General features: G+C 36.9%; 1 protein-coding gene across 1 annotated transcript in view; it reads right to left on the bottom strand.

The window, feature by feature from the left end:
- Positions 1-417: 417 nt before the first annotated feature.
- Positions 418-23,835, bottom strand: part of LOC109057972 (NACHT, LRR and PYD domains-containing protein 12-like) — a 39,644-nt gene continuing 16,226 nt past the window's right edge. Inside the window, exons 7-11 of the mRNA XM_042764424.1 lie at positions 10,693-10,807; positions 4,839-4,880; positions 4,531-4,724; positions 3,581-3,759; positions 418-721 (exon numbers count right to left, since the gene is read on the bottom strand). Coding sequence (XP_042620358.1) covers positions 720-721; positions 3,581-3,759; positions 4,531-4,724; positions 4,839-4,880; positions 10,693-10,807 — 532 coding nt within the window. The 3' untranslated portion in view covers positions 418-719. The remainder of the gene's footprint in view (positions 722-3,580; positions 3,760-4,530; positions 4,725-4,838; positions 4,881-10,692; positions 10,808-23,835) is intronic.

Genomic DNA, 23,835 nt, shown 5'->3' with positions numbered 1-23,835 from the left:
TTCTGGAACTGCTTGATCCTTTACACGCTTGTGTTTGTGTCCCAAGGTGTAATATCAATGAAAATGAGAATAATAATTTGCATTAAAAATAAAAAACTGTAGCTAATTTTCACAACTGCCATTTCCCTTGCTAAATCTGCCTTTATAAGCCCCATGTTTTCACTCTCTCATTGTGAAGTCTTTTTTGTGTAACGCTGCATTTCTGATCACTTTCTCTGGATACACGTGTTATGTTTTGATCTTGAGCCTGGTTTCTTGGATTTCCCTGTTTGCCCGTGTTTTGGACTCTGTTGTTTGGATTGTTTGACCTTCTGCCTGGTATTTGAATTAGGATTGTGGATTACCCTTACTTAAGTGTCGTTTGCATCTTCAACCCAAGTCTTGGAGCAGTTCGTAACACAAATACACTCTTTTAAATTTTCTAAATAATGTGTTATTTATTATTTTACATTATTGTTAAAATCATCACGAGGGCCAGATTGGACATCTGATGTACATTGTAGACAATATATAGTGAATCCAAAATGATTCTGCACTCAATTTCATGGGCCATTACCTATAAAACAAGACATTAAAAGACGACACTCATGACAGTGTGATGCTGTGTGTCTCTGTGTCTTCAGTCTCTGCTGATTGTGTGACTGTGACATCTCTGTAGCGGCTCTTATACACCTTCAGATGATCCTGAGGAAACTGGACTGATGTCTAAATACTGAGAGTCCTACAATAAAACACACAGACAGTCACATATGAGTATGGGACATTACTGCTGTCACATCTCATCAGCAGATCCATTTCAGAAAAAAAACACAGTATAATCATATTACAGCCAGAGATATTAATGAAAAACTGATCATAGATTAATAACAGTGAATGATCAACAACTCTGTCTTTATCACTTGCATACAGAGATGAAAAATATTCATATACTTATAGATCATCACATAATTAAACACAGTTTAACCTGTTAACAGCACCCCCCATTATGGGACTCACACATGAAAATGCCATACCTAACTTAAAATTGCAACGGTTACTTAAGCCAGTGTGCTACACACAATTTTGGTGTTTTTGGAAAGAAGACCTTTTGGGTCTTACTTTTCATCACCCAGAGTTGATAATGCTCAAAAAGATTAAAAGTTATAGACACTGAAGTGCCTTAAAAATTGTACCACACTGAATTTTGTTTTTATTCATATAAAAATACATGAAATCAGTCCTGGAGCAATCTAGAAAAGTAATGGGTTGAAAGTCACGTCTCATGAGTTTCTATTTCAAATCTGAAGAAGGTACCTAACACCCGATGTACTTGCTACATCGTTAGAAGAATGGCATCTACGCTAATATTAGTCTGTTTCTCCCTTATGCTGAGGTCACCGTAGCCACCAGATCCAGTCTGTATCCAGATCACATGGTCACTGCAGTCACCCGGATCCAGTACGTATCCAGCCCAGATGGTGGATCAGCACCTAGAAAGGACCTCTACAGCCCTGAAAGACAGCGGAGACCAGGACAACTAGGTGAGCCGCAGAGACAGATCCCCTGTAAAGACCTTGTCTCAGACGACCACTGGGACAAGACCACAGGAAACAGATGATTCTTCTGCACAATCTGACTTTGCTGCAGCCTGGAATTGAACTGCTGGTTTCGACTGGCCAGAGGAGAACTGGCCCCCGACTGAGCCTGGTTTCTCCCAAGGTTTTTTCTCCATTCTGTCACCAATGGAGTTTTGGTTCCTTGCCGCTGTCGCCTCTGGCTTGCTTAGTTGGGGACACTTAATTAACAGCGTTATCGTTGAATTGATTGCAAATGATTGCACAGATACTATTTAAACTGAACTAAGATGAATGACATCACTGAATTCAATGATGAACTGCCTTTAACTGTCATTTTGCATTATTGACACACTGTTTTCCTAATTAATGTTGTTCAGTTGCTTTGACATAATCTTTTTTGTTTAAAGTGCTATTTAAATAAAGGTGACTTGACTTGACGGTACCATGAAAAATGAGATTCCTGCAACCATTTTTCTGATACTATGTCTAGTCGCCAATTACAGTACATCCTGAGATTGCTAGAAATACAGCGTTTACACTAGATGGTAATATAGTCAATTATCACGTGCTGACGTGCTGATGGCCAGTTATAGAGATGGTAATCATACAGATGCGCCATAAAGTCAATAATCACACTCTATTCATAAAGAAGGTGTTCACATTGATAGCTGTGATTACACAGTAATAACATGCTGATTTGTGCTCAAACATATGGTAATCATGCAGATACATCCATATTCCCCACAAAACACACACACACAAAAAACGTTGAAAAAGAAAAAAAAGGACGTATATTTATTTGTGCCAAAGCCCGATTGCTAAGTTACGCCCCCATCAGATGACCGGTGCGTCACAGCGCATGTCAGGAGAGAGCGCCAGAATTCAAATAAACAATCTTCCTTCTATCTTTGATTTTTATTTATTTTTTTTTATTTTTTTGTGGATCGTCTCATTCTGTTTGTGACTGTCACGATCATCAGCTGGAGTGCCCAGGAACTCCAGCAGAGGACACTCCACTCAGGACTTTTGTATTTGGTGTCCCTTTCCATTCCCAACTCCATTTCACAGAATCCCGTGCTTAGGGCTAATCATCACCAGGTGTTCCCCATTACCACTCCCCTATATATACTGTGTTTGGACTCTCAATGATTGCGAAGTCTTGTTTAGCCTAGTCTGACATTTCCGAACGTTTTCCCTGTGTTTGTTCCTTCCGGGTTTTGTTCTTGGATTGTTTATACCGACTGTGATTCTCTGCTGCTTGTTTCTGTTTTCGATTTTGGATATCCTTTGACATACCTGACGCTGTCCTCTGATCATTGCCTGTTTGACCATTCTGATAATAAAGTACTGCATATGGATCCGAACATCTCTGACTTCATGTTACAGTGACACTGTATGCTACAAAACCATGCTATTTTTTTTTTTTTACTACCAAGATGCAGTTTTTGAGCATGAGTTATTCCATAATGGACACAGACAATAGTGTCTCTGAAGAACTAAAATGTAAACAAAGGAATTACTATCCATATTACAACGTTATTGCTTCATTGGACTAAATGTGGTCTTTGGAATGTCGTTCAGTGGACCCTTACCTTTCTAACTAAACTGGGATTTACAGCTGTGGATGCGTTTATGACTCATTATTAGGATAAATCTGGTACATACTGCTTTTTGATTCTTCATGTTTTGATGTGTACTGCTTAAACAAATTTAGCAAATACATTCTTTATAAGCTTTCCATTGAAAAACAGTGATCTGTTGTCGATGTTTGAGGCTTTGATTTTTACAATGATATATAGTTTGTCAAGATTAATTTTGTCCTGTTTCATTTAATCTATTCATAATCACTGACACATGCAAACAAAGAGAGTTCAGTGTGCCTGTGTCCAGGTGTGGGTTAACAGGTTAAAGTACAGAGAATAAAGTGGAGCTGAATTATTATCTTATATTCTCCAATTACACACATATAAGGCCTGTTACTAAACTTTGGCCATTTTAAAAGATTTAAATAATAATATACTCACAGAAGTCTAATGTCTCCAGTTTATAACGTGGATCATCTTTCAGATCAAAGAGTAACTTCACTCCTGAATTTCCTAGTTTATTCCCAGTCAGATCCAGTTGTCTCAGGTGTGAGGGGTTTGATCTGAGAGCTGAAGCCAGAGCAGCACAACCTTCATCTGTGATGCCACAATCTCTCAACCTGTAGAGAACAATGACACAGTGTTAATTGTAGATCAAGTGTCTGTAGTTTCTTATTGACTCTGGTTTCAGAGCAGGAGAGGAGATATAATGACAAGCATTGCCACAAACTGCTGCTGATAGAATGAGATTCATGTTTGTTGATGGTCAGTGCTGCTGTTTGAAACTGTTATGTGCTTCAGGATTGAACAGACCAAAGAGCTAATTGTGAGATATTGTTTCATAGTGATATAAAGATGGAGCTGTCTGGAGAAACAGTCACTTGCTCCTCTAATAAACACCTACAGGAGGACATTTGCTTCACATGAGCCACGTGTTCCCCATTACATCGCATTTATCAACTCTTGTGACCAAACACATCATTGTTTCATGTTTGGCAGCTTTTAAACTGAACAGAAATCACTAAATCACAAATTAGTATATGAACATTCAGGTTCAATCTTTATGACATCCGTGAGAACACAATGAGCTCATGGGATTTCAGAAGAAGTGGAAAATAAAAGGAAAATAAACTATTACACAGAGATGAGCAGGTGAAGGAGTATTAATCAAACTAGCAGAAGCAACTGAAGCTCCAGTAAATGTTTGGTGGATCAAAAACAGGAGCAGAAACTCATGTAATGTTATGGAGATGAATGAAATGAACTTCATCTTCAGTTGTCAGAGTCAGTTGTGCTGAGATTGAGTGTGTTTATTGAAGATTTAAGAAGCCTTAGTCTTAGAATTTACATCAAAGGACAAAGACATGATACTATTAGAGAGATGATTTTACCACAGTTTTTCCAGTTTACAGTGAGGATCCTCCAGTCCAGCAACGAGACGATTTATACCCAAATCTCCTACTTTATTCCCAATCAGATCCAGTTGTCTCAGGTGTGAGGGGTTTGATCTCAGAGCTGAAGCCAGAGAAGCACAACCTTCATCTGTGACGCCACAATAATTCAACCTGTAGAGAACAATCACACACTCTTCACTATGTCAGATCAGATCTGTTTAGCAGTGAATCCACTGGTAAAGACAAAGTACAAATCAATGTTTGATGGATCATTGGACTGAGCAGGGCCGGATTAACAATAGGGCTAGGTGGGACTGAAGCCCCAGGGCCAGAGCAACAAGGGGGCCCTTGATTGGCTGTGGAGTGGATTGACTGAAACACCAATCGCCAAAGCCCCACCACGCCCCCACTTATTAGCACTATTATTTAGTGGAATTTAGCCGTAAATTCCATGTATTACCATTAGAGATTGAAACGTCACTTTTAAATTTGGTTTGCCAATCAAATGCATTTATTCTGTATTTGACTTTTGAATGAACTGTATGCACATCTATCAGGTGATTGCTCCACCTGATGTCCGCATTCACCTCCACTCTTGACTTCATTATGGCATAATCTGGAAATGGTCATGCAAAGAGCAATCTTCGATAAGTAAAAATGTTAGCTATTCTGAAAAAAAAATTATAGCCCGTGATAGAGGGGCTCAATAATAATAATAATAATAATAAATATACATAAAATAAGAAAAACGTAAAATACAAACAGCAGATAAAACATAACCTAATCAGTAAAATCCCCAGCTATCAGGTTATTTTACTAAAGCTGATGATGGAGTAAAAGCTCTGAAACAGCAAGTGGACCGGGCACATGGAGCAGATAAAAACAGCGCCATCGTCCACACAGAGTTTAGGTTAGTTTGATTATTAACTTGATGGATGTATTTGACTTTTTGTGTTTGATCAAACTCTATATATTCACTTAAGGGTTTGGGAAATAAATGTCATTCGTTTTGTGCGTCATGATGTAAGCTTAAACAAGTTTTAAGAATTGTGGTTTAAAAACAAATGGTTTTAAACCATTAATCAACATTAAGCAGCGGGGCACAATTCTTGTTGGTAAATATGTGCATTAAAGAGTTAGTTCACCCAAATATGAAAATTCTGTCATTAATTTCTCACCCTCGTGTCGTTTCAAACCTGTAAGACCTTGGTTCATCTTCGGAACACAAATTAAGATTTTTTTCGATGGAATCTGGAGCTATCTGACCCTGCGTAGACAGCAATGCAACTGAAATGTTCCCAAGTCCAGAAAGGTAGCAAAGGAGATCTGTTAATTAATCCATGTGACATTAGTGGTTCATCCGCAATTATATATAGCTATGAGAATACTTTTTGCATGCAAAAAAAAAAAAAAAAAAAAAAAAAACGACTTTATTCAACAATTTGTCTCCTCCGCATCTCCTTGGTGCCATTATGGAGAATATCTCAGCTGCATCACGCCGATACGCTGTTTCTGTTCAGATCAAATCACAACAATGTAGGAAATAGTTCTGGTGTGACGCAGCTGAGACATTCTCCAAAATGGCACCAGGGTGATGCAGAGGAGACAAATCTGTTTAATCACACTATTCATTACACAGCTGAGATTTATACTGTTATTTTGCTCTGTGTGTGTGTGTGTTTCTGCTCCATCACCCAAGGAGAGCAAAACCTGAGATCACACTGTGAGATATTATTTATACTTAGTGTAAATTGTAGCAGATAGTACTTACACCTCAATGTATACCAGTGCTTTACAAAACAGTACGTGATAACATATTCTTGTACATGATTCTATTGATTATAAACATATGCTGCCTTATAGTGTCCTTACTTGTGTCTATTCCTAAAGCCACTCCTACACCTGCTACTAATCATACTGAAGCTTCTGATCAGTGAAGTTGTTCTTGAAGCTGCAGGAAGAGACTCACACTTTTGAGTTTGGGAACAATATGAGCTGCATGTGGTTGATTCACCAGTCAATCTGATCAACGTGAGGACACCACATATAATTTCTATTATAGGCCTATTAAATGCCTGTTGAACATTTTATTTCCATGTTTTGAATATTTTAATTTTTCTTTAATATAAATACATATCTGAGCTAATATTGAATGAACAAAAAAAAAAAAAAACATGCAGATTTGTACTCGAGTTGGTCGCCTCAAAAGCCCACTGTCCTTACTCTCCCACTTATCTGACTGGTTTCTTTAGTAATTTTGTCTGCTAAGAGTCAAGCCTTTGCTAACAAGACGGTTTTAATTTTACACAGTGTAAACAGACAATCCATTTAAAGGTTTTGCTATTGTAAAAACAGCTTTAACATGAACACAAAAGTCCACACATGTACTGTACAAGAAACAAAGTCACATTTTTTTATTATTTGGGTTTTATCGTCATTAAGTAACATAAAATTATTAGTGAGCCACACTGTTTTCTTGCAAACAGGCTTCCAGTGTTTTGAGTGCTGAGTTATCATTACATTTTATTGGTATGTAGAGTTGTGTATCACTTGCGTAGCAGTGGTACGATACACCAACTTTACTCATAATAGATCCCAAAGGTAGCATATACAATGAAAATAATAATACTGCTAAAATTCATCCCTGGGGTACACCACAAGTAAGTTAAGCCATCGAGGATGAAAAAGCACCTGAGCTAATGGAAAAACTTCTATTTGACAGGAAGGATTGAAACCATTTCAAAACTGTGCCAGAAATGCCAATTGAACGTTCAAGTCGGGATAAAAGAATCCTGTGGTCCACAAATTCAAAGGTTGAACTCAAGTCTAACAACACTAAAGCCTTAGTATCACTAGAGTCAGTGGTCAATAAAACATCATAAAAAATTTTTAAGAGCGCAGACTCAGTGCTGTGCAGTGTTTTAAAACCAGATTGAAAAATGTCAGAGATGGAGTTGCTTTGCAAACAATTTAGAAAACAGCTTTTTCAAGAATTCTAGATAGCAATGGCTAATTAGAGATGGATCTATAGTTTGCATAGTTAGCTGCGTCAAGTGAGGTTTTTTTTTTTTTTTTTGAGAATTGGGGTCACAGTAGCAAGTTTAAAACAGGCTGGGACAGTCCCTGTTGACAGACAATTATTAATAATACATAAAATGTCTGGACCGATTGTATCGAAGATCTGTTTTAAAAAATGTGGTGGAAGGATGTCGCGAGGAGAAAAAGTGGGTTTTAATTTTAACACGATTTCTTCACATGTCTGAAGAAAAATCGTCGTAAATTCGCTCCACTGTGAGTAGGAAAGAGAGAGATCGGATACAGGTTGTATCGAGGTAAACATCTGAGCTCGAGTAGTATTGATTTTGTTGTAGAAGAAATTGAGAAATTTTTCACACTCAAAAGAAGAGCAAGCAGATGAAGACTTAACAGACGGATTAAGAACAAAATCAATGGTTGAAAATAACATTCTAGAACAGTGGGAGTTTTTTTTTACAAATAATATCAGATAAGAATTTATGCTTAGCACTCCTGACAGCCCTGACAAATATTCTGTAAGGAAACAATCAACATTTCAAATGATATTTGAGGCCTGTCTTTCGTCCATCTATGTTCAAGCCTTCGACATTGCTATCGTAGTGATCCAGGGCTGTGACTTGTTTCGAGGATGGACGAGCTTTCAAGGTGCAGTAAAGTCCAAGACTTCTGAACATTTGCTATTAAAAGATTGAATCTGCTTATCAACATCTGGGTATGATGAAGCAAGATCAGAAATAGGAAAATATTCAGCACCCAAATACAGTTTGGAGAAGACGTGATTGGAGTGGGAAGTCAATGTGCAAGGCCACTGTGCTTGACGTGGTAAGGTTATAGGTGGAGCAGGCAAAAGTGTGGAAAAGAGCACTGGTCTTTGATCAGAAAGTGGAATGTCACAGATGTCAATGTTAAATCAAGTGTATGACCATGACAATGTTCAGGACCATTTACCCATTGAACAACATTTAAGGAAGACAGTAGATTTAGAAATTCCTAAGCTAAGGCATTGGTAGAGCAGCATACATGAATATTAAAATCACCAAGTATTAAAATATGACCCTATCTGATCAAAACATCCCCTAGGAGCTCAGCAAACTCATTTATAATGTTACTAGAGGAAGGGGGGGCGATAAATTAATAAAAATAAAATGGGATGAGGACAGTTTAAGTGAATTTTTTGAACCTCAAAACTACTAAAGATGGCCGTGGGAGATAAGTGGCAGTGAAATTTATTTTTGAAAACAGTCACCCAGCCAGTTAACCGGGGAGTATTAAAAAATTCATACTCAGGAGGAACCAGTTCAGAAAGAGGACTTGGATCACCTGATTTTATCCAGGATTCAGTCACGAAGAAGACGTCAGATTGTTTGAAGAAATTAGGTTGTTACAGATGAACCTTTTGTTTGGCAAGGATTGCGCGTTGGCAAGTCCCATCTTGAGCTGCCGTGGATCATGCTAAATGTGTCAGAAGCTCAGCAAAGTGAGCACAAGTTGCAGAGATTCGCTTTCCTACATCGAAGTCATGGAAAACTCAGACGGGTAATCCTGGGAAGTGAATCCAGAACAGTCAAACGAATCCCCAAACAACCATGTTCCACCAAGCACCAAGAGATCCGGGGGCGGCAGACCGAGTCTGGCGGCACTAAGGCCGAAAACAGGGAAGTAGGGAAACCCGATGCCCAGGCCAGCTTCAGTCGCACAGCCACGCCACCTCGTTTTCCGCATTGTCTCCATCTTTTCATTCCACGTAAGTCTCTTACGTGGAACCCCGGGAGCATAACAGTGTAGGTAGTCGAACAAACTGGACTGCGTAGCTGGTGAGTGGAACTCATAGTTTTTTAGAATAGAGTGGTGCCCAGAAGGTTTTGGCATAGCATGATATACAGTACAGGTCAAAAGTTTGGAAACATTACTATTTTTAAAGTTTTTGAAAGAAGTTTCTTCTGCTCATCAAGCCTGCATTTATTTGATCAAAAATACAACAAAAAAAATGTAATATTGTGATATATTATTACAATTTAAAATAATTGTTTTTAAATTTATTATACTTTAAATTATCATTTATTTCTGTGATGCAAAGCTGAATTTTTAGGATCATTATCACATGATCCTTTAGAAATCATTCTAATATGATGATTCATTATCAAAGTTGGAAACAGTTTTGATTTTTAATATTTTTTCAGAACATGTGATACTTTTTTAGGATACTTTGATGAATAAAAAAAAATAAAAAAGAAGCTATGTTTTTAATATTTAAATATTTTGTAATAACAATATACACTACTGGTCAGTAATTTGGGGTCAGTAATTTTTTTTTCTTTCTTTTTTTTTTTTAATAAAATCATTACTTTTATTCAGCAAGGATGTGTTAAATTGATAAAAAAGTGATAGTAAAGAAAATATATTATTAGAATATATATTATTAGAATTTTTTTTTATTTTGAATAAATGCATTTCTTTTTAACCTTTTATTCATCAAATATATTAGACAGCAGAACTGTTTTCAACACTCATAATAAATCAGAATATTAGAATGATTTCTAAATGATCATGTGATAGATTGGATGTTACATGTGACACTGAAGGCTGGAGTAATGATGCTGAAAATTCAGCTTTGCATCACAGGAATAAATTATTTTTTTAAAGTATATTCAAATGGAAAACTATTATTTTAAGTTGTAATAATATTTCACAATATTACTGTTTTTTTCTGTATTTTTGATCAAATAAATGCAGGTTTGATGAGCAGAATAGACTTCTTTCAAAAACATTAAAAATAGTAATGTTTCCAAACTTTTGACCTGTACTGTATATCAATAAGTTGTTGGCGAACAAACAACAAATGACAGAATGGAAATAGTAGAGTCAATAAAAACCAGATGAGTAACGGAGACAGTGGACGGCACGCCATACACACTGGCGCCATCTTTTCATCCAATCAGTAGTAAGTATTCCATTTATAAACAATACATAATTTGTACATTTTGTCTGAATTTTTCTGACTTTCTTTGGGTGATTAGTTTTTTTTTTACTTCACAAATACTTTACAGTATGTCATATATAATGATTATGAGAGAGATGATCTTACCACAGTTCCTTTAGTTTTAAGTGATGGTGCTTATTTACTGAATTTAGTAGTTTATTTGAATTTAGTTTTATGTTTCTAGGGTGTTTGGGGTTTGATCTCAGAGCTGAAGTCAGAGCAGCACAACCTTCATCTGTGACGCCACAATCACTCAACCTGTAGAGAACAATGACACACTCTTCACTCTCTCGGATCAGATCAGATCAGTTTATATGAAGGTAAAAGTGTAGCATAACTTGACAGCTAGTTGATTTGAATTTGAGAACTTTTCATATTAATATTCCTATTTGTTAGTTAAAATTTACACACAGTTCTGATGTGAAAAGATTCAAATCTTAGCACTTTGATTTTCCTACCCCTTTTGCAATATTCCTGTTGCAAAGCACACTTGTGCGCATGTAAATTCTTCTTGCATTATTGTCTTCTTGCATTATTGACAAACTATTTTCCTTTTTGAGACTGTAAAGCTGCTTTGACACAAACAGTATTGTATAAAGCACTATACAAATAAAGGTGACTTGACTTGACTTAAATGCAGATGCGTGAGAGCAGAACTGGGGCTGGGGTGGGAATGTAGCCATTTTATTGGTTCATGCCTGACCAGTAAATTTGGATGGTTTCTTTGTGTGATGATGTCATACAGCAGCAGCACTTAGTTTGCCATTTTGGTAGGAAAGCCAGCTTTGGGAATGCAACGGCACGGCAGAACACCTGCTCACCTAACAACACAGAAGACACGGGAAGCCATGGTGGACAACAGACTCTCCTCACTCAATGGAAGATTCACTGTCCTCCCGGCTCCCAAAGCAGACAACACATTCTGCTGTAATGTAATGGTCAGTTTCATACAGTAATGTCCCATCTGAATATGTAATTCCTTTTCATAAACAAAGATTCTGTATCAACACTTCCCGGTTCTTATACAAAAATAAATACATAAAAAATTCAAAATACAGTGCTGTTTCAAATGAACATAAAATAAATAATAAATAAACTTAAAACTGTATTAGTAAGTTCTTCGGTGAACCAATGTGTATTTCTTCACTATAACCTATTGATGAGACATTATTTTATTAAACTATGTAATATTAAGATCATTAAATGTGGCAGCTCTGCTTAATGTTTTCACTAAAAACTGTTTGACTGGAAGCAAAGTTTCCAGTTGTGTGATGCCTTCATTTAGTAAATAAAGCATGCTTACAATACATGATATAAACTGCACAAATGAATCTCTGACCTAATAAAATTTTTATAACCTATGCTGTTCTGTTGTCCTCAGTTTCTTGTATAAATATCAAAGGTAGACTTGAGGTAAAAGATCATGCAAGAATGTCTCGGGTTACTTGACTATAACCCTGTTCCCTGAAAAAGCATGAACAAAATGCAGCGTTTCAATAAAGCTAATGATAACATTCTTTGTTCAACTGGTTGTGAAGCATGTGTGTCCAACACGCCAAAAATTGGCTTAAATAACCTCGGTAGGTGACGTCATTTGTTTACGTGCACCTGTGGGGTTATAAATAGACGTGAAATGGACACACCTTCAGGTTACACCTTTGTCTGAAAGGACGTCCAGGCACGTCTACAGTGCAGCACTGAGGTGCAAGCATCTCATTCCAGCTTTTTCAAGGAACAAGGTTACATTCAAGGAACAAGGTTACATTCAAGTAACCCGAAACATTCCCTATCAAAAGCTACTCTCGATGCTGCACTTCAATAACGCTAATAGTAAGGAGAATACCAATGCCGCAGCACTGGAAGTGTCTGGACCCCCCCCCCCCCCCCCCCAAGGTTGTGTAGTGTGTGGGCACAAACATTGAAGGGGTCTCAGAAATGACTCTGGGATGTTGACTCAAGGACATGCGAGCCCGGAGTAGCATGGACATCCAAACTGTAGAATCTGACAAATTTGTGCAGAGAGGACGCATCACACACTTGCTGCAAGGGGACACCTCTTGCCAGAGCCATAGAGGATGCAACCCCCATGGTTGAATGGGCCCTAACTCCTAGAGGCCGAAGCTTGACCATGCGCCTCGTAGGCTAGGGCAACAGCATTCCTCAGCCAATGTGACATTGTTTGTTAGTGGCAGCAGCCCCCCAGTGTTGTGAACGAAGGAGGGTATATGGCTATTAGGATGAATGTTTGTATGTTAGAGTTTGGAAATTTGTTAAGATGATTGGTTTGAGGATGAATGGTTGCTTTGTCAAGAATGGGGGTTTGATCTAAGCAGGATGACGAGTGTTACGAGCCCCTGCTCTTTCTTTCCCTTTTTCCCTTCCTGAGTGCAGCTATTACAAACACCTGAGGCCTCTACTTATTTAAGAGTTGCTGGCACTTCAATAGCAGCTTGCCCTGGGAACTCCATTTTGTGTTTGCTTTTAGTCTTGTTTTTCCTTATTCTCTTTTGTTTAAGGATGGGGAGTGATTGCTTGTTTAGTTACCACAGAGTACATAGAAAGCATAGGTAAGTGAGCTGACCCGGAAGACTTTGCTGTGTTTGATTTCTTCCTCGGGAGATAGGAAGTTTTTTTAACTCTTGAGTTAGTGGTAGTTTAAATTAGTTAGCTCACCAGTCCTTATTTAGGGTTTGTTTAAACTTTTTGCTGTTTTCCTATTTTTGATTATTTTAATTTACCTGTATAATAATACTTTAACTTTTTGCCCTGGCCACTGTGGTGTTTGTTCCCATTAGAATGGCTTTCTTATGTTGGTCCCTAAACAGGGTCGTAACATAAATTGGGGGCTTGTCCGGGATCTGAATAGCCTTTTGTTTGAAGAGTTACTTTTTTGTAGTATGTTTTGTTTTTTGTTTGTTTTGTTTGTTTTTTTTTGTTTGTTTTGTAGAATGCTTTGTAATATTTATAATATTTATGCAATGCTACTTTTGTGTTTTGTAGTTTGCTTTAAGATATTGAGGCAATTCTACTTGTGTCTTGTAGCTTGCTTTGTAAAGTTGTTGCATTGCTACTTCTGCTTGTTTGTAGCATGCTTGTGTTTATTGCATTTCTACTTCGTTTTTGTACTATAGCATGCTTTTGTATTTGAGGCATGGCTACTTTGGGCATGTCCTTTGGCTGCATTTATTAGTTTGAAAGGTGGGTTTGGACCAATTTTTGCTGTTCTTTTTGTGCAAACTACTTTTGAGTGACCATGGGCTGGAGGTGTTTCATGGGGTAAAGTTCTTGTATTTGCTTATTTGTATTTTACAGTAGGTTCTTACTACATTTTGGAACCTTTTGTAAGGAGAAGTTTTGTGATGGAGGATTTTGATTTGGATGAGTTTTTTGCAGTCCTTCATTAGTACAGCTTTATAGATATTAGAAAGCAGAACTTAAGTAAATTGCAGATTCTGATAAAACTGTGTTTGTGGTAGTGTTAAAGCTACCGTGAGACATTTTATCTAGATTAGTAGATCAAAAGGCATCTTCAAGTGATGCTGCTTCAAAAATAATTTTGCAGACTAGTCAGTTTGATTTGCATAAACACTCGCTTGTTAAAGTCTCAGAATGTGCAGCCACTGACAGAGCCTGCAAATCCACAATTCTCTTCAGAGAAGTAATGGCCATAAGATAAACCACCTTAAGAGTCAGAATCTTGACAGGCACTGACTCGAGTGTTTCGAAAGGGCTACCCAACCAGACATTCAAGTACTTTAGCTTATTAGACTATAGACAATTGGACGAGTTTTTGGGGCAGACCTGACCTGTTGAAAAGAGATGGTCTTCATCCCTCCTGGGGTGGTGCCGCTCTTCTCTCTAGAAGTATGGCACATAGTCTTAGAGTTTGTATTTGACTAACTGGGGCCCAGGTCAGGAAGCAGACAAACTGGCTAAACCAACTGTCTGCTAGCCGCCTCACGTCACAGAAATCTAAAACTACTATATCTGATTACTTTTTGTCTCTTTTAGAAGAAAACAAACATAACCCGAGGTATTTATTTACACAGTGGCTAAATTAATAAAAAATAAGGCATCAACAGGTGTTGACATTTCCCAACAGCACAGCAGTAATTACTTTATGAACTACTTTACTTCCAAGATCGATACTAATAGAGATAAAATTGTAACCATGCATTAAAGAATTTGCCGATTTTCTATCCGAGTTAGTCCTGGCTGCAGATAAAGTTTTAATTGTTGGTGATATTAATATCCATGTTGATAATGAAAAGGATGCATTTGGATTAGCATTCATAGACATTTTGACATCTATTGGGGTTAGACAACAAGTGTCTGGACCTACTCATTGTCGTAATCATACTCTAGATTTAATACTGTCACATGGAATTGATGTTGTTGAAATTATGCAGCCAAGCGATGATATATCAGAACATTATCTAGACATGTGCAAACTTCATATAGCTTAAACGGTAAATTCTATTCCTAAGTATGGTAGAACCATCACTTCTAACACAAAAGACTGCTTTGTAAGTAATCTTCCTGATTTATCTCAATTTCTCAGCATATCCAATAGCTCAGAACAACTTGATGATGTTACAGAAACTATGGACTCTCTATTTTCTAGCATTTTAGATATGGTTGCACCTTTACGCTTAAAGTAAAAAATGTAAACATCAAAGATGGCGGTGAGGTCCACTGGTGCTACAGGTGCTCTTGTAGCCCTCTTGATATACTCCTTTGTTTGGATTTTTTTTAAACTACCAATTTTTTAATGTTCAAGTTTGTAAATGGGAATATGATCAAAAACCGCTGGGCAGTTGCAAGTTTTTTGGTTCTGGATGAAGAGTGATCCTCTCAAATTCTTGGAGGTACTCCTCAACAAACAAATACGCGCATGGCATTGCTCAAAGAGAACGCAGGAGAGATAAGTCGATCATATCTCTTTGCCTTTTGTTATCGGGAGACATTCATCAGTGCCCTGGGCCTGAAAATCAATCTCTTCGGGGAACCAGAGATTTTATGTCGGCGGGCTTGGAAGGTAGCTGGCATCGGAAAGAGGGTGTGTTGGACGGCAGGTGGGTGGTAATGGAGACAGAAGAGAACTTAGAACAACGAGCCGACAAGCATGTGGAGATCTGAGAAAACCTTTCTGTGGGAGAAAACCTTTATGTGGGAGCGAGGGTGGACAGCTCAGTTGATTCTTGGTGGGGGGAAGTTCCTTTGCCATCGAACGGGCTGTGCCAACAGAGTGGCCAGCGGTCGGGGGCTGGCGGGAGAGGCACGGAGGGGTCTGCTCAGACTCATGCTGTCTCTTCTGTGGTGGAAAAGCTACAAGCAGAGTCTCCGTTCCTGGACTTCAGTTTCACCAAAGGTCTACACATTATGCAACTTAATGTTCGCAGTCTTTTTTCCAAATTTGATGAGATAAGATTGGTGAAGTGTAAAAGTAAAGTTGGGATTGTGTGCTTTTCAGAGACCTGGCTGGACGCTTCGATCAGTGATACTGAAAATGAAATTGAAAATTATGTTGTTTTAAGAAAAGATAGAAATCAAAAGGGGGCGGAGTATGTGTTTATATTAGGGCTGATATTTGTTTTAATCGTAGAATGGATTTAAATCATGATCTTATTGAAGCTGTGTGGTTTTATGTACAGTTAACTAAAAGTAAGCCTATTTTAATTGGGGCTTTGTATAAACCTCCTGATCAGAATAATTTCTATCAGTTGTTGGAAGAATCTTCTGTCCCCTGTAGTGATTTTAAGAATGAGGTTATAATGATTGGTGATTTTAATACTGATGTTTCTAACAAGGATCATGTGATGTACAAAGCGTTTAATAGGTTTTGCCAGGTTTTAGGTTTACAGCATTTAATTCAAGAGCCCACACAAGTGGCTAAAATGAGTCAAACGGTCATTGATCTTATTTTGGTATCTGAGCAATCTATGATTTCCCAGAGTAGGGTTGTAAATTGTTCTATGAGTGACCACTCATTAATTTATTGTACAAGGAAAAAGTTTAAAGCTGCATTGAAGAAACAAAACACAATTAAGATCAGGTCATTAAAAAAATATAGTCGTGTGGTCTTTATTGAGTGTCTAAATTCACTGGATTGGCCTCTTGTGTTATGTTTAGATGTTGATGAGGCATTTTAAAAATATGTTCTTAGAGGCAGTAGATAAAGTTGCTCCTATAAAAACTATTAGAGTAAAACTGAGGTCAGAGCCATGGATGAATGGTGATATTTTAGAAGCAATTAGTAAGAGAAATAAAACCTTTTCTGTATTTGGGAAGAATAAAGAGCAGGTTGATTTGGATAATTATAAGAAGTTAAGAAATATAGTGCAAAAACGTGTAAAAGGGACTTTTTTTCATGATAAATTAATTGAGTATAAAGGTAACCCAAAGAAACTCTGGCAGTCATTGAAACAAATTCGGTGCAGTAATAGACTTAAGACAAAGTCAAATAATATTTGCCTTAACATCAATGGGGAACTCTCTTCTAATCAATTAAAGGTTGCGGATAAATTTAATTCTGTTTTTACTTCTATAGCTGGATATTTAGTTGAAAAGCTACCAAGAAAACTTGGGTTGTATGATGGTGAGGTTATTCTAAGCTTGGAGTGGTAGCAGACTCTTTTTGCCTTTCTATGGTTTTACAGGATGAGGTATTAAAGTTATTAAATGGACTTGAGTGTTCGAAGGCAATTGGTCTAGATGAAATACCGGCCAGATTTGTAAAAGATGATGCAGAATTTATTTCTCCATATCTCACTCATATTTTTAATCTTTCAATTATGTCAGGTAGAGTTCCGAAAGATCTGAACCTTGCTAGGGCTGTTCCGCTATAAAAAAAAGGGAGCAAATTAGAAGAGGATAACTATAGACCAGTTTCGATTTTGGGAGGTGTATCAAAAGTTTTGGAGAAAATAATACAAGAGCAAATAAATAATTACATTAGTAATTCTGATTTGTATTATGAATTGCAATCTGGTTTCAGGACATTTTATTCTACTGATACGTCAAGTCAAGTCAAGTTACCTTTATTTATATAGCACTTTAAACAAAAAAGATTGAAACAGTGTGTCAATAATGCAAAATGACAGTTAAAGGCAGTTCATCATTTAATTCAGTGATGTCATCATGCAGCTCAGTTCAGTTTAAATAGTATCTGTGCAATAATTTGCAATTAAGTCAATGATATCGCTGTAAATGAAGTGTCCCCAACTAAGCAAGCCAGAGGCGACAGCAGCAAGGAACCAAAACTCCATCGGTGACAGAATGGAGAAAAAACCTTGGGAGAAACCAGGGTCAGTCGGGGGGCCAGTTCTCCTCTGACCAGACGAAGCCAGCAGTTCAATTCCAGGCTGCAGCAAAGTCAGATTGTGCAGAAGAATCATCTGTTTCCTGTGGTCTTGTCCCAGTGGTCATCTGAATGTGCAGACTTTACAGGGGATCTGTCTCTGGGGCTCTAGTTGTCCTGGTCTCCGCTGTCTTTCAGGGCTGTAGAGGTCCTTTCTAGGTGCTGATCCACCATCTGGGCTGGATACATACTGGATCCGAGGGACTGCAGTCTGACACCGTGGTATAATGAGCACACTCCCACCCTAAAGAGAGCAGCCCGGAAAATGGAGCGCAGCTGGAGGAAAACAAAACTAGAGGTATTTCGTATTGCTCGGAGGGAAAGTAACCTATCCTACAGAAAAGCATTAAAAACTGCTAGATCTGATTACTTTTCGTCTCTTTTAGAAGAAAACAAACATAACCCCAGGTATTTATTCAATACAGTGACTAAATTAACGACAAGACTCAAGATTCAAGATTCAAGATTTTTATTCGTCACATACACAATTATATAGAGCATATACAGTAGGTGGCCATCCAAATCATTGGTCCTACTGCCACTCGTACCGCCGCTGCGCCGTCTGCAAAGTGCATTTTCAGCTTTTGACCGCTGAGTGGCGCTTTAATCACAAGTTTTCAAACAAGCGCATCAAAGCACATTTTCGCAAATAGACGTCAGCTTTGCCTCACCGAAGTGTTATATTTGACTGCAGTCGGGGAAAATGAAAGAAAAAAATATTTAATATTCACAGATGAAAGTTTAGTCCTTATGAAGATATGTGTGTTTCTTAGAATGAATTCAAGCAGGATAAATGTCAAGCCTATGAGCCTGTGCTTATATTTTCTCTACACCATATTTTAGATTAGACACATTTAAATAGTGTGCAGTATTATTTATATAATATGAATTATGTGTTATATTATTAAAAAGAAAATGTGGTTTACTTTGCATCGGAGCATTAAAAGTGGTAACCTATTGTGAGCTAGGCTCGCGTGTTTTATAAATTATTTTCTTTATTTTAGTAAAATGTGAGGCATTGTATAATTTCGCTCCCATTATTTAGGCCTAATTAAAACAAGAAACGAATAAATTAAACCTGCACGATTTAACTAAATCACTGAAACTCTAAAGAATGGATGGATTAATAAAACGTCCTCACTTATCAACAAAGTGCACACGATGTAAAAAAAAAGAGCTTCATTAATTGACAATTTCAGTGATTTTAAATGGAGTCTTCTTTACTTGCTTTCATATAATTTAAGTAAAGTAAAAATAAATAAATAAAATAAATGAATAAATTGCAGCCGCATTTAAATGCAGGTTTGTATAATATTCCGTAAAATATCAGTGCAAGATTTGCTCTGCGCACGATGCTGAGTGCACGTGCAGCATTTATTCTTATTTGTCTACATATTTTATCTTCATTACAAATCTTGTTTGGTTTTATTTTTGATAATTGCATGTAAAAAAATTATTTACTTTGTAATGCATATGCAAAATGTGAATTATTATTCATATTCAAGTGCCAAAGCAAAATTATTCCAAAGTGGCCCGCTGCTCGCGCCGCATGGCTCGGTGAACGACTGCTGTTTCCAATGAATATGTGCGCGTGAGGCACCAGCGCGATCAAAGTCACAATTCACAATTATTGGTCACACAGTAAAGGCATAATTCAAAAATGCAAAGTGTTAGCAGTTTGAAAAATCAAGAATAATAACAGAGTTAATAAGAATTATTTGTAAATGCTGGACCGTTCACATTTCGCTCTGCAAATGGACCCTGAAGATTATTATTATAATTTTTTTTTAACCAAGAATGAACTGAAATGAAAACATTTTTATCCATGTATATATATATATATATATATATATATATATATATATATATATATATATATATATATATAATGACTGTTATAAAACAATAGCATGCATAAGAGCCTTTGTGCAAAGGTCTTTCTTTAATTTTTTGATGAGTAGACTGTAGCCTAAGACTGTCCTATTTTTTAATGGCTTTTAAGGATGTTATAATGTATATTATAATGTTATTGTTGTTTTACGTCATCCTTTCATTTTACAATTACATTCAGTTCACAATCCGTCCCTTTGCACCACCTGGCGGTAGTTTCGCAAATGATTTTAACACGCGACTGATTTGCAGTTAACGCCGCGGCGGTATTACCCATTTTGGTTGTCTACCTACTGTATAACCAGCAGTGAAATGTAAGTCAGGTCCACTCCATGGACGGTGCAATTATTGAAGAATACAACACAGATGAAAATTAACATAAATATAGGTATGAAAGAATGAAATAAAAGTAAACAATAAAAATATAAGAATAAAATATAAAAAGATGTATACTGTAGAATTAAATATAGAATAGAAAATAATGTGCATGAAAGTATACACAGGAATGTACAAGAGGCAAATGTGCATGTGTGCATTATACTGTAGTCTTAAATATTAAGATACACAGGAATGTGCAAGAGGTGAATTTGCAAACAGGTTGACACTGTCAGTATGTCAATGTGAGGTAGAGGATGATGAATATCTTACTGATAAAGTGAATATTAAGTGGAGACATAAAGATGTTAAGAGGCTGGTTTGGAGTTTAGGAGCCTGATGGCCTGGGGGAAGAAACTCCTCCTAAGTCTCTCGGTTTTTGCCATCAGGCTATGGAAGTGCTTACCAGATGGCAGCAAAGTGAAAAGATGGTTACTGGGGTGGATGGAGTCCTTGATGATTTTAACAGCTCTGCTTTTGCAGCGTTTGAGGTAAATGTCCTGCAGAGAGGGGAGAGCAGACCCTGAGATGCGCTCAGCTAAGCGCACAACTCTCTGCAGGGCTTTACAGTCTTGAGAGACTAGATGAGCCCCAGATACAGAGCTGCAGTAAATACCTTGTCTTCTAGATGGCCACCGAAACAAGACCACGGGAACCAGAGTCCTTTGCACAATGTGAATTTGCTGCAGCCTGGAATTGAACTACTGGTTCGTCTGGCCAGAGGAGAACTGGCCCCCCGACTGAGCCTGGTTTCTCCCAAAGTTTTTTCGCCATTCTGTCACAGATGGGGTTTTGGTTCCTTGCAGATGTCGCCTCTGACTTGCTTAGTTGGGGACACTTAATCCTCTGAAGTCGATTAACGCCGATACGCGTTTTGAGGGATTTTCTCCTGATAACCCCGAAAAGAACTTAAATTACACTTTCAGTTTTAATCGTACAAATAAGAGCAATACATCAATCAAATCTGTAAACTGAGTCTACTTTTATTTGTATACACACATGATAACAACAAAACTTTGTGCATTTATAAAATAAAGAAAACAAACAAGGTGTGCTGTCTGGTCTGCGGTGATCTTCATTCGAAGACGCGTCATTAAAATGAATTGTAACTCAGTGAATACTCAACGAAAAGACATGAGAGAGATATCTATAGAAAGCTTAGATATCTCTCTAAACTTTTAAACTAAGCAAGTGCTACCAAAAACAAATATTCTGTGATAAAGTAATCCATATGAAAACAACGCAATGTCCGTCTTTCACATCTCCCTTCATTATATCTAATGCAACCACGCAGCTCGCGGCGGGTAACCGCCCTCATCAGAGCAAACAAAGCAGTGAGACTGTACTTCGCGTTTTTTAATTGTTACTGTTCGCTTCGTGCTGAGAGGAATAAGACATAATTCACCTCAAGAAGACCGCTGAGAGGAATAAGATTTGGATCACCTCAGAAAGAAGAATGAACGAAGCGGCTTGACCCAGCAGAGATAAACATGAGTAAGTCTCTTTTATTATTAATCTACTTGTATTAGTTTTCATATAACTTGTACACATTTTACTAGTTAGACTTTTTCCAAACTATAATTCCTGACTAAATGTATAATCAGGTGAAATATTATGAAGTTTCATTTACATTATCTCAATGTTTCACGATGCCAGGATGTTTTTTTTTTATTATTTTATGTTCTAAAACATAGACAGCAATATGATATAAAAGTAATATGAGTTATAATGTTGCTAGCTTTATGTCAGTAAGAATGATTAGACAAAACTTTACTGAGTTAGGCTATTCTCTGTTCACGAATATAGCCATATATGTTTGGAACTATATATATAGGGGCAGCTGTGGCCTAATGGTTAGAGATTTGGACTTGTAACCAGAAGGTCGCAGGTTCGAGTCTCGGTGCTGGCAGGAGTTGTAGGTGGGAGGGAGTGAATGAACAGTGCTCTCTTCCACCCTCCATACCCATGGCTGAAGTGCCCTTGAGCAAGGCACTGAACCCCCAGTTGCTCCCTGGGCGCTGGATATAGCTGCCCACTGCTCCGGGTCTTTGTTCACGGTGTGTACATTTCTCACTGCTGTGTGTGTGCACTTGGATGGGTTAAATGCAGAGCACCAATTTCGAGTATGGGTTACCATACTTGACAAATGTCACGACTTTCATATTGTATAGGCCTTCATACAAAGCATGCTTGTGTTTTCAAACATGTAACTAAGCTTCTGTTCATCAATATCTGCTCTGGTGTAAATAAAAAAAAGTCTATCAAGGAAGCTGTAAATATCACTGACAATAAATGTTCTATGTGGTAATTGTGTTCTTTTTTTTTCCTGTAAATTACTAATAGTATCAGTGACCATCACAATAATGTTAATAATGCAGTTTATTTGCGTAAACAGCATGCTTACTTTTTTATTTCTGATAAATAATAATCTTTTGCAAAGCGAGCCAATGCAAATAACCAGCCCACTCAGGAATCTGGAACACAGCTAAGACCAAGCGAGGCACACACTCCCATTTCTTCAAAGTCTCTTCAAAAAAAATATGTCCTTCAGAGCACATAAACAATATACATTTTGGAAATGCAAGGTATGTGACGTTCATTTATATATTTCAACATGACACATGAGCCTGCATTTATTTGATCCAAAATACAGAAAGTTGCATTTGCTAAAGCAGTAATATTCTGAAATATTTTTACTATTTAAAATAACTGCTTTCTATTTGAATATATTTTAAAATTTAATATATTCCTGTGATCAAAGCTAAATTTTCAGCATCATTACCCAGTCTTACTCCAAGTGTAACAATATACACTATACCATTTAAAAGCTGGGAGTCAGTATATATATATATATATATATATATATATATATATATATATATATATATATATATATATAATATATATACATAAACTTATTTAGCACACAAGTGATGATAAATACAAATAATCATGTTAGAAACGATGCTGTTCTTTCAATTAATAAAAAAAAATATCTTTTCAAAATTAATAATAATAATAATAAATGTTTTTTGAGTAACAAATCAGAATATTAGAATGATTTCTGAAAGATTGTGTGACTGGAGTAATGATGCTAAAAGTTCAGCTTTGAAAGTCAGCTTTGATTGTTCCTAATAAACTGTTTAACTGCACTCGCAAGTGAATCTCAAGTTATTTTGTGGGACAATTAAATATATTCTAAATAAACTACAAACCTAAAAATATATATATTTATTTTTTCCTCACATTCTTTCTTGTAACTCTTCCCTCTCAGTCACATACCTGACTGAAAGGCTCATTATGCAGCTCATTATGTGGATCTTTGTCTTCTCAGGTGTGAATCACACAAATATTCATGATAGTTGACGCCTACTCGCATATGCCCTTTTGAAACAAAAAGTGTCTTAGAAATTTTAAATTAATCTATTCTTTTCTGTGAGTTAGTAAACAAGATGATTTTCACATCATTTTGAAGCAAATATTCTAGGCTACAAGCTCCAGGTATGACAGTCTTATGAACGAATGTTCAGTATGTGTTTTATGACCTTATTTCAGTGACTTCAAAATTGTAGTTTTTTACTAACCACGCATAAACGTTGTTTAACTGAAAATTGAGTGTTTAATATAGTCATTTTGCATTATTGACACTATTTTCCTATTT

This window comes from Cyprinus carpio, chromosome A9 (genome assembly GCF_018340385.1).
Source record: "Cyprinus carpio isolate SPL01 chromosome A9, ASM1834038v1, whole genome shotgun sequence".
Taxonomy (NCBI): domain Eukaryota; kingdom Metazoa; phylum Chordata; class Actinopteri; order Cypriniformes; family Cyprinidae; genus Cyprinus; species Cyprinus carpio.
This window is presented reverse-complemented; position numbering and strand designations above follow the sequence as displayed.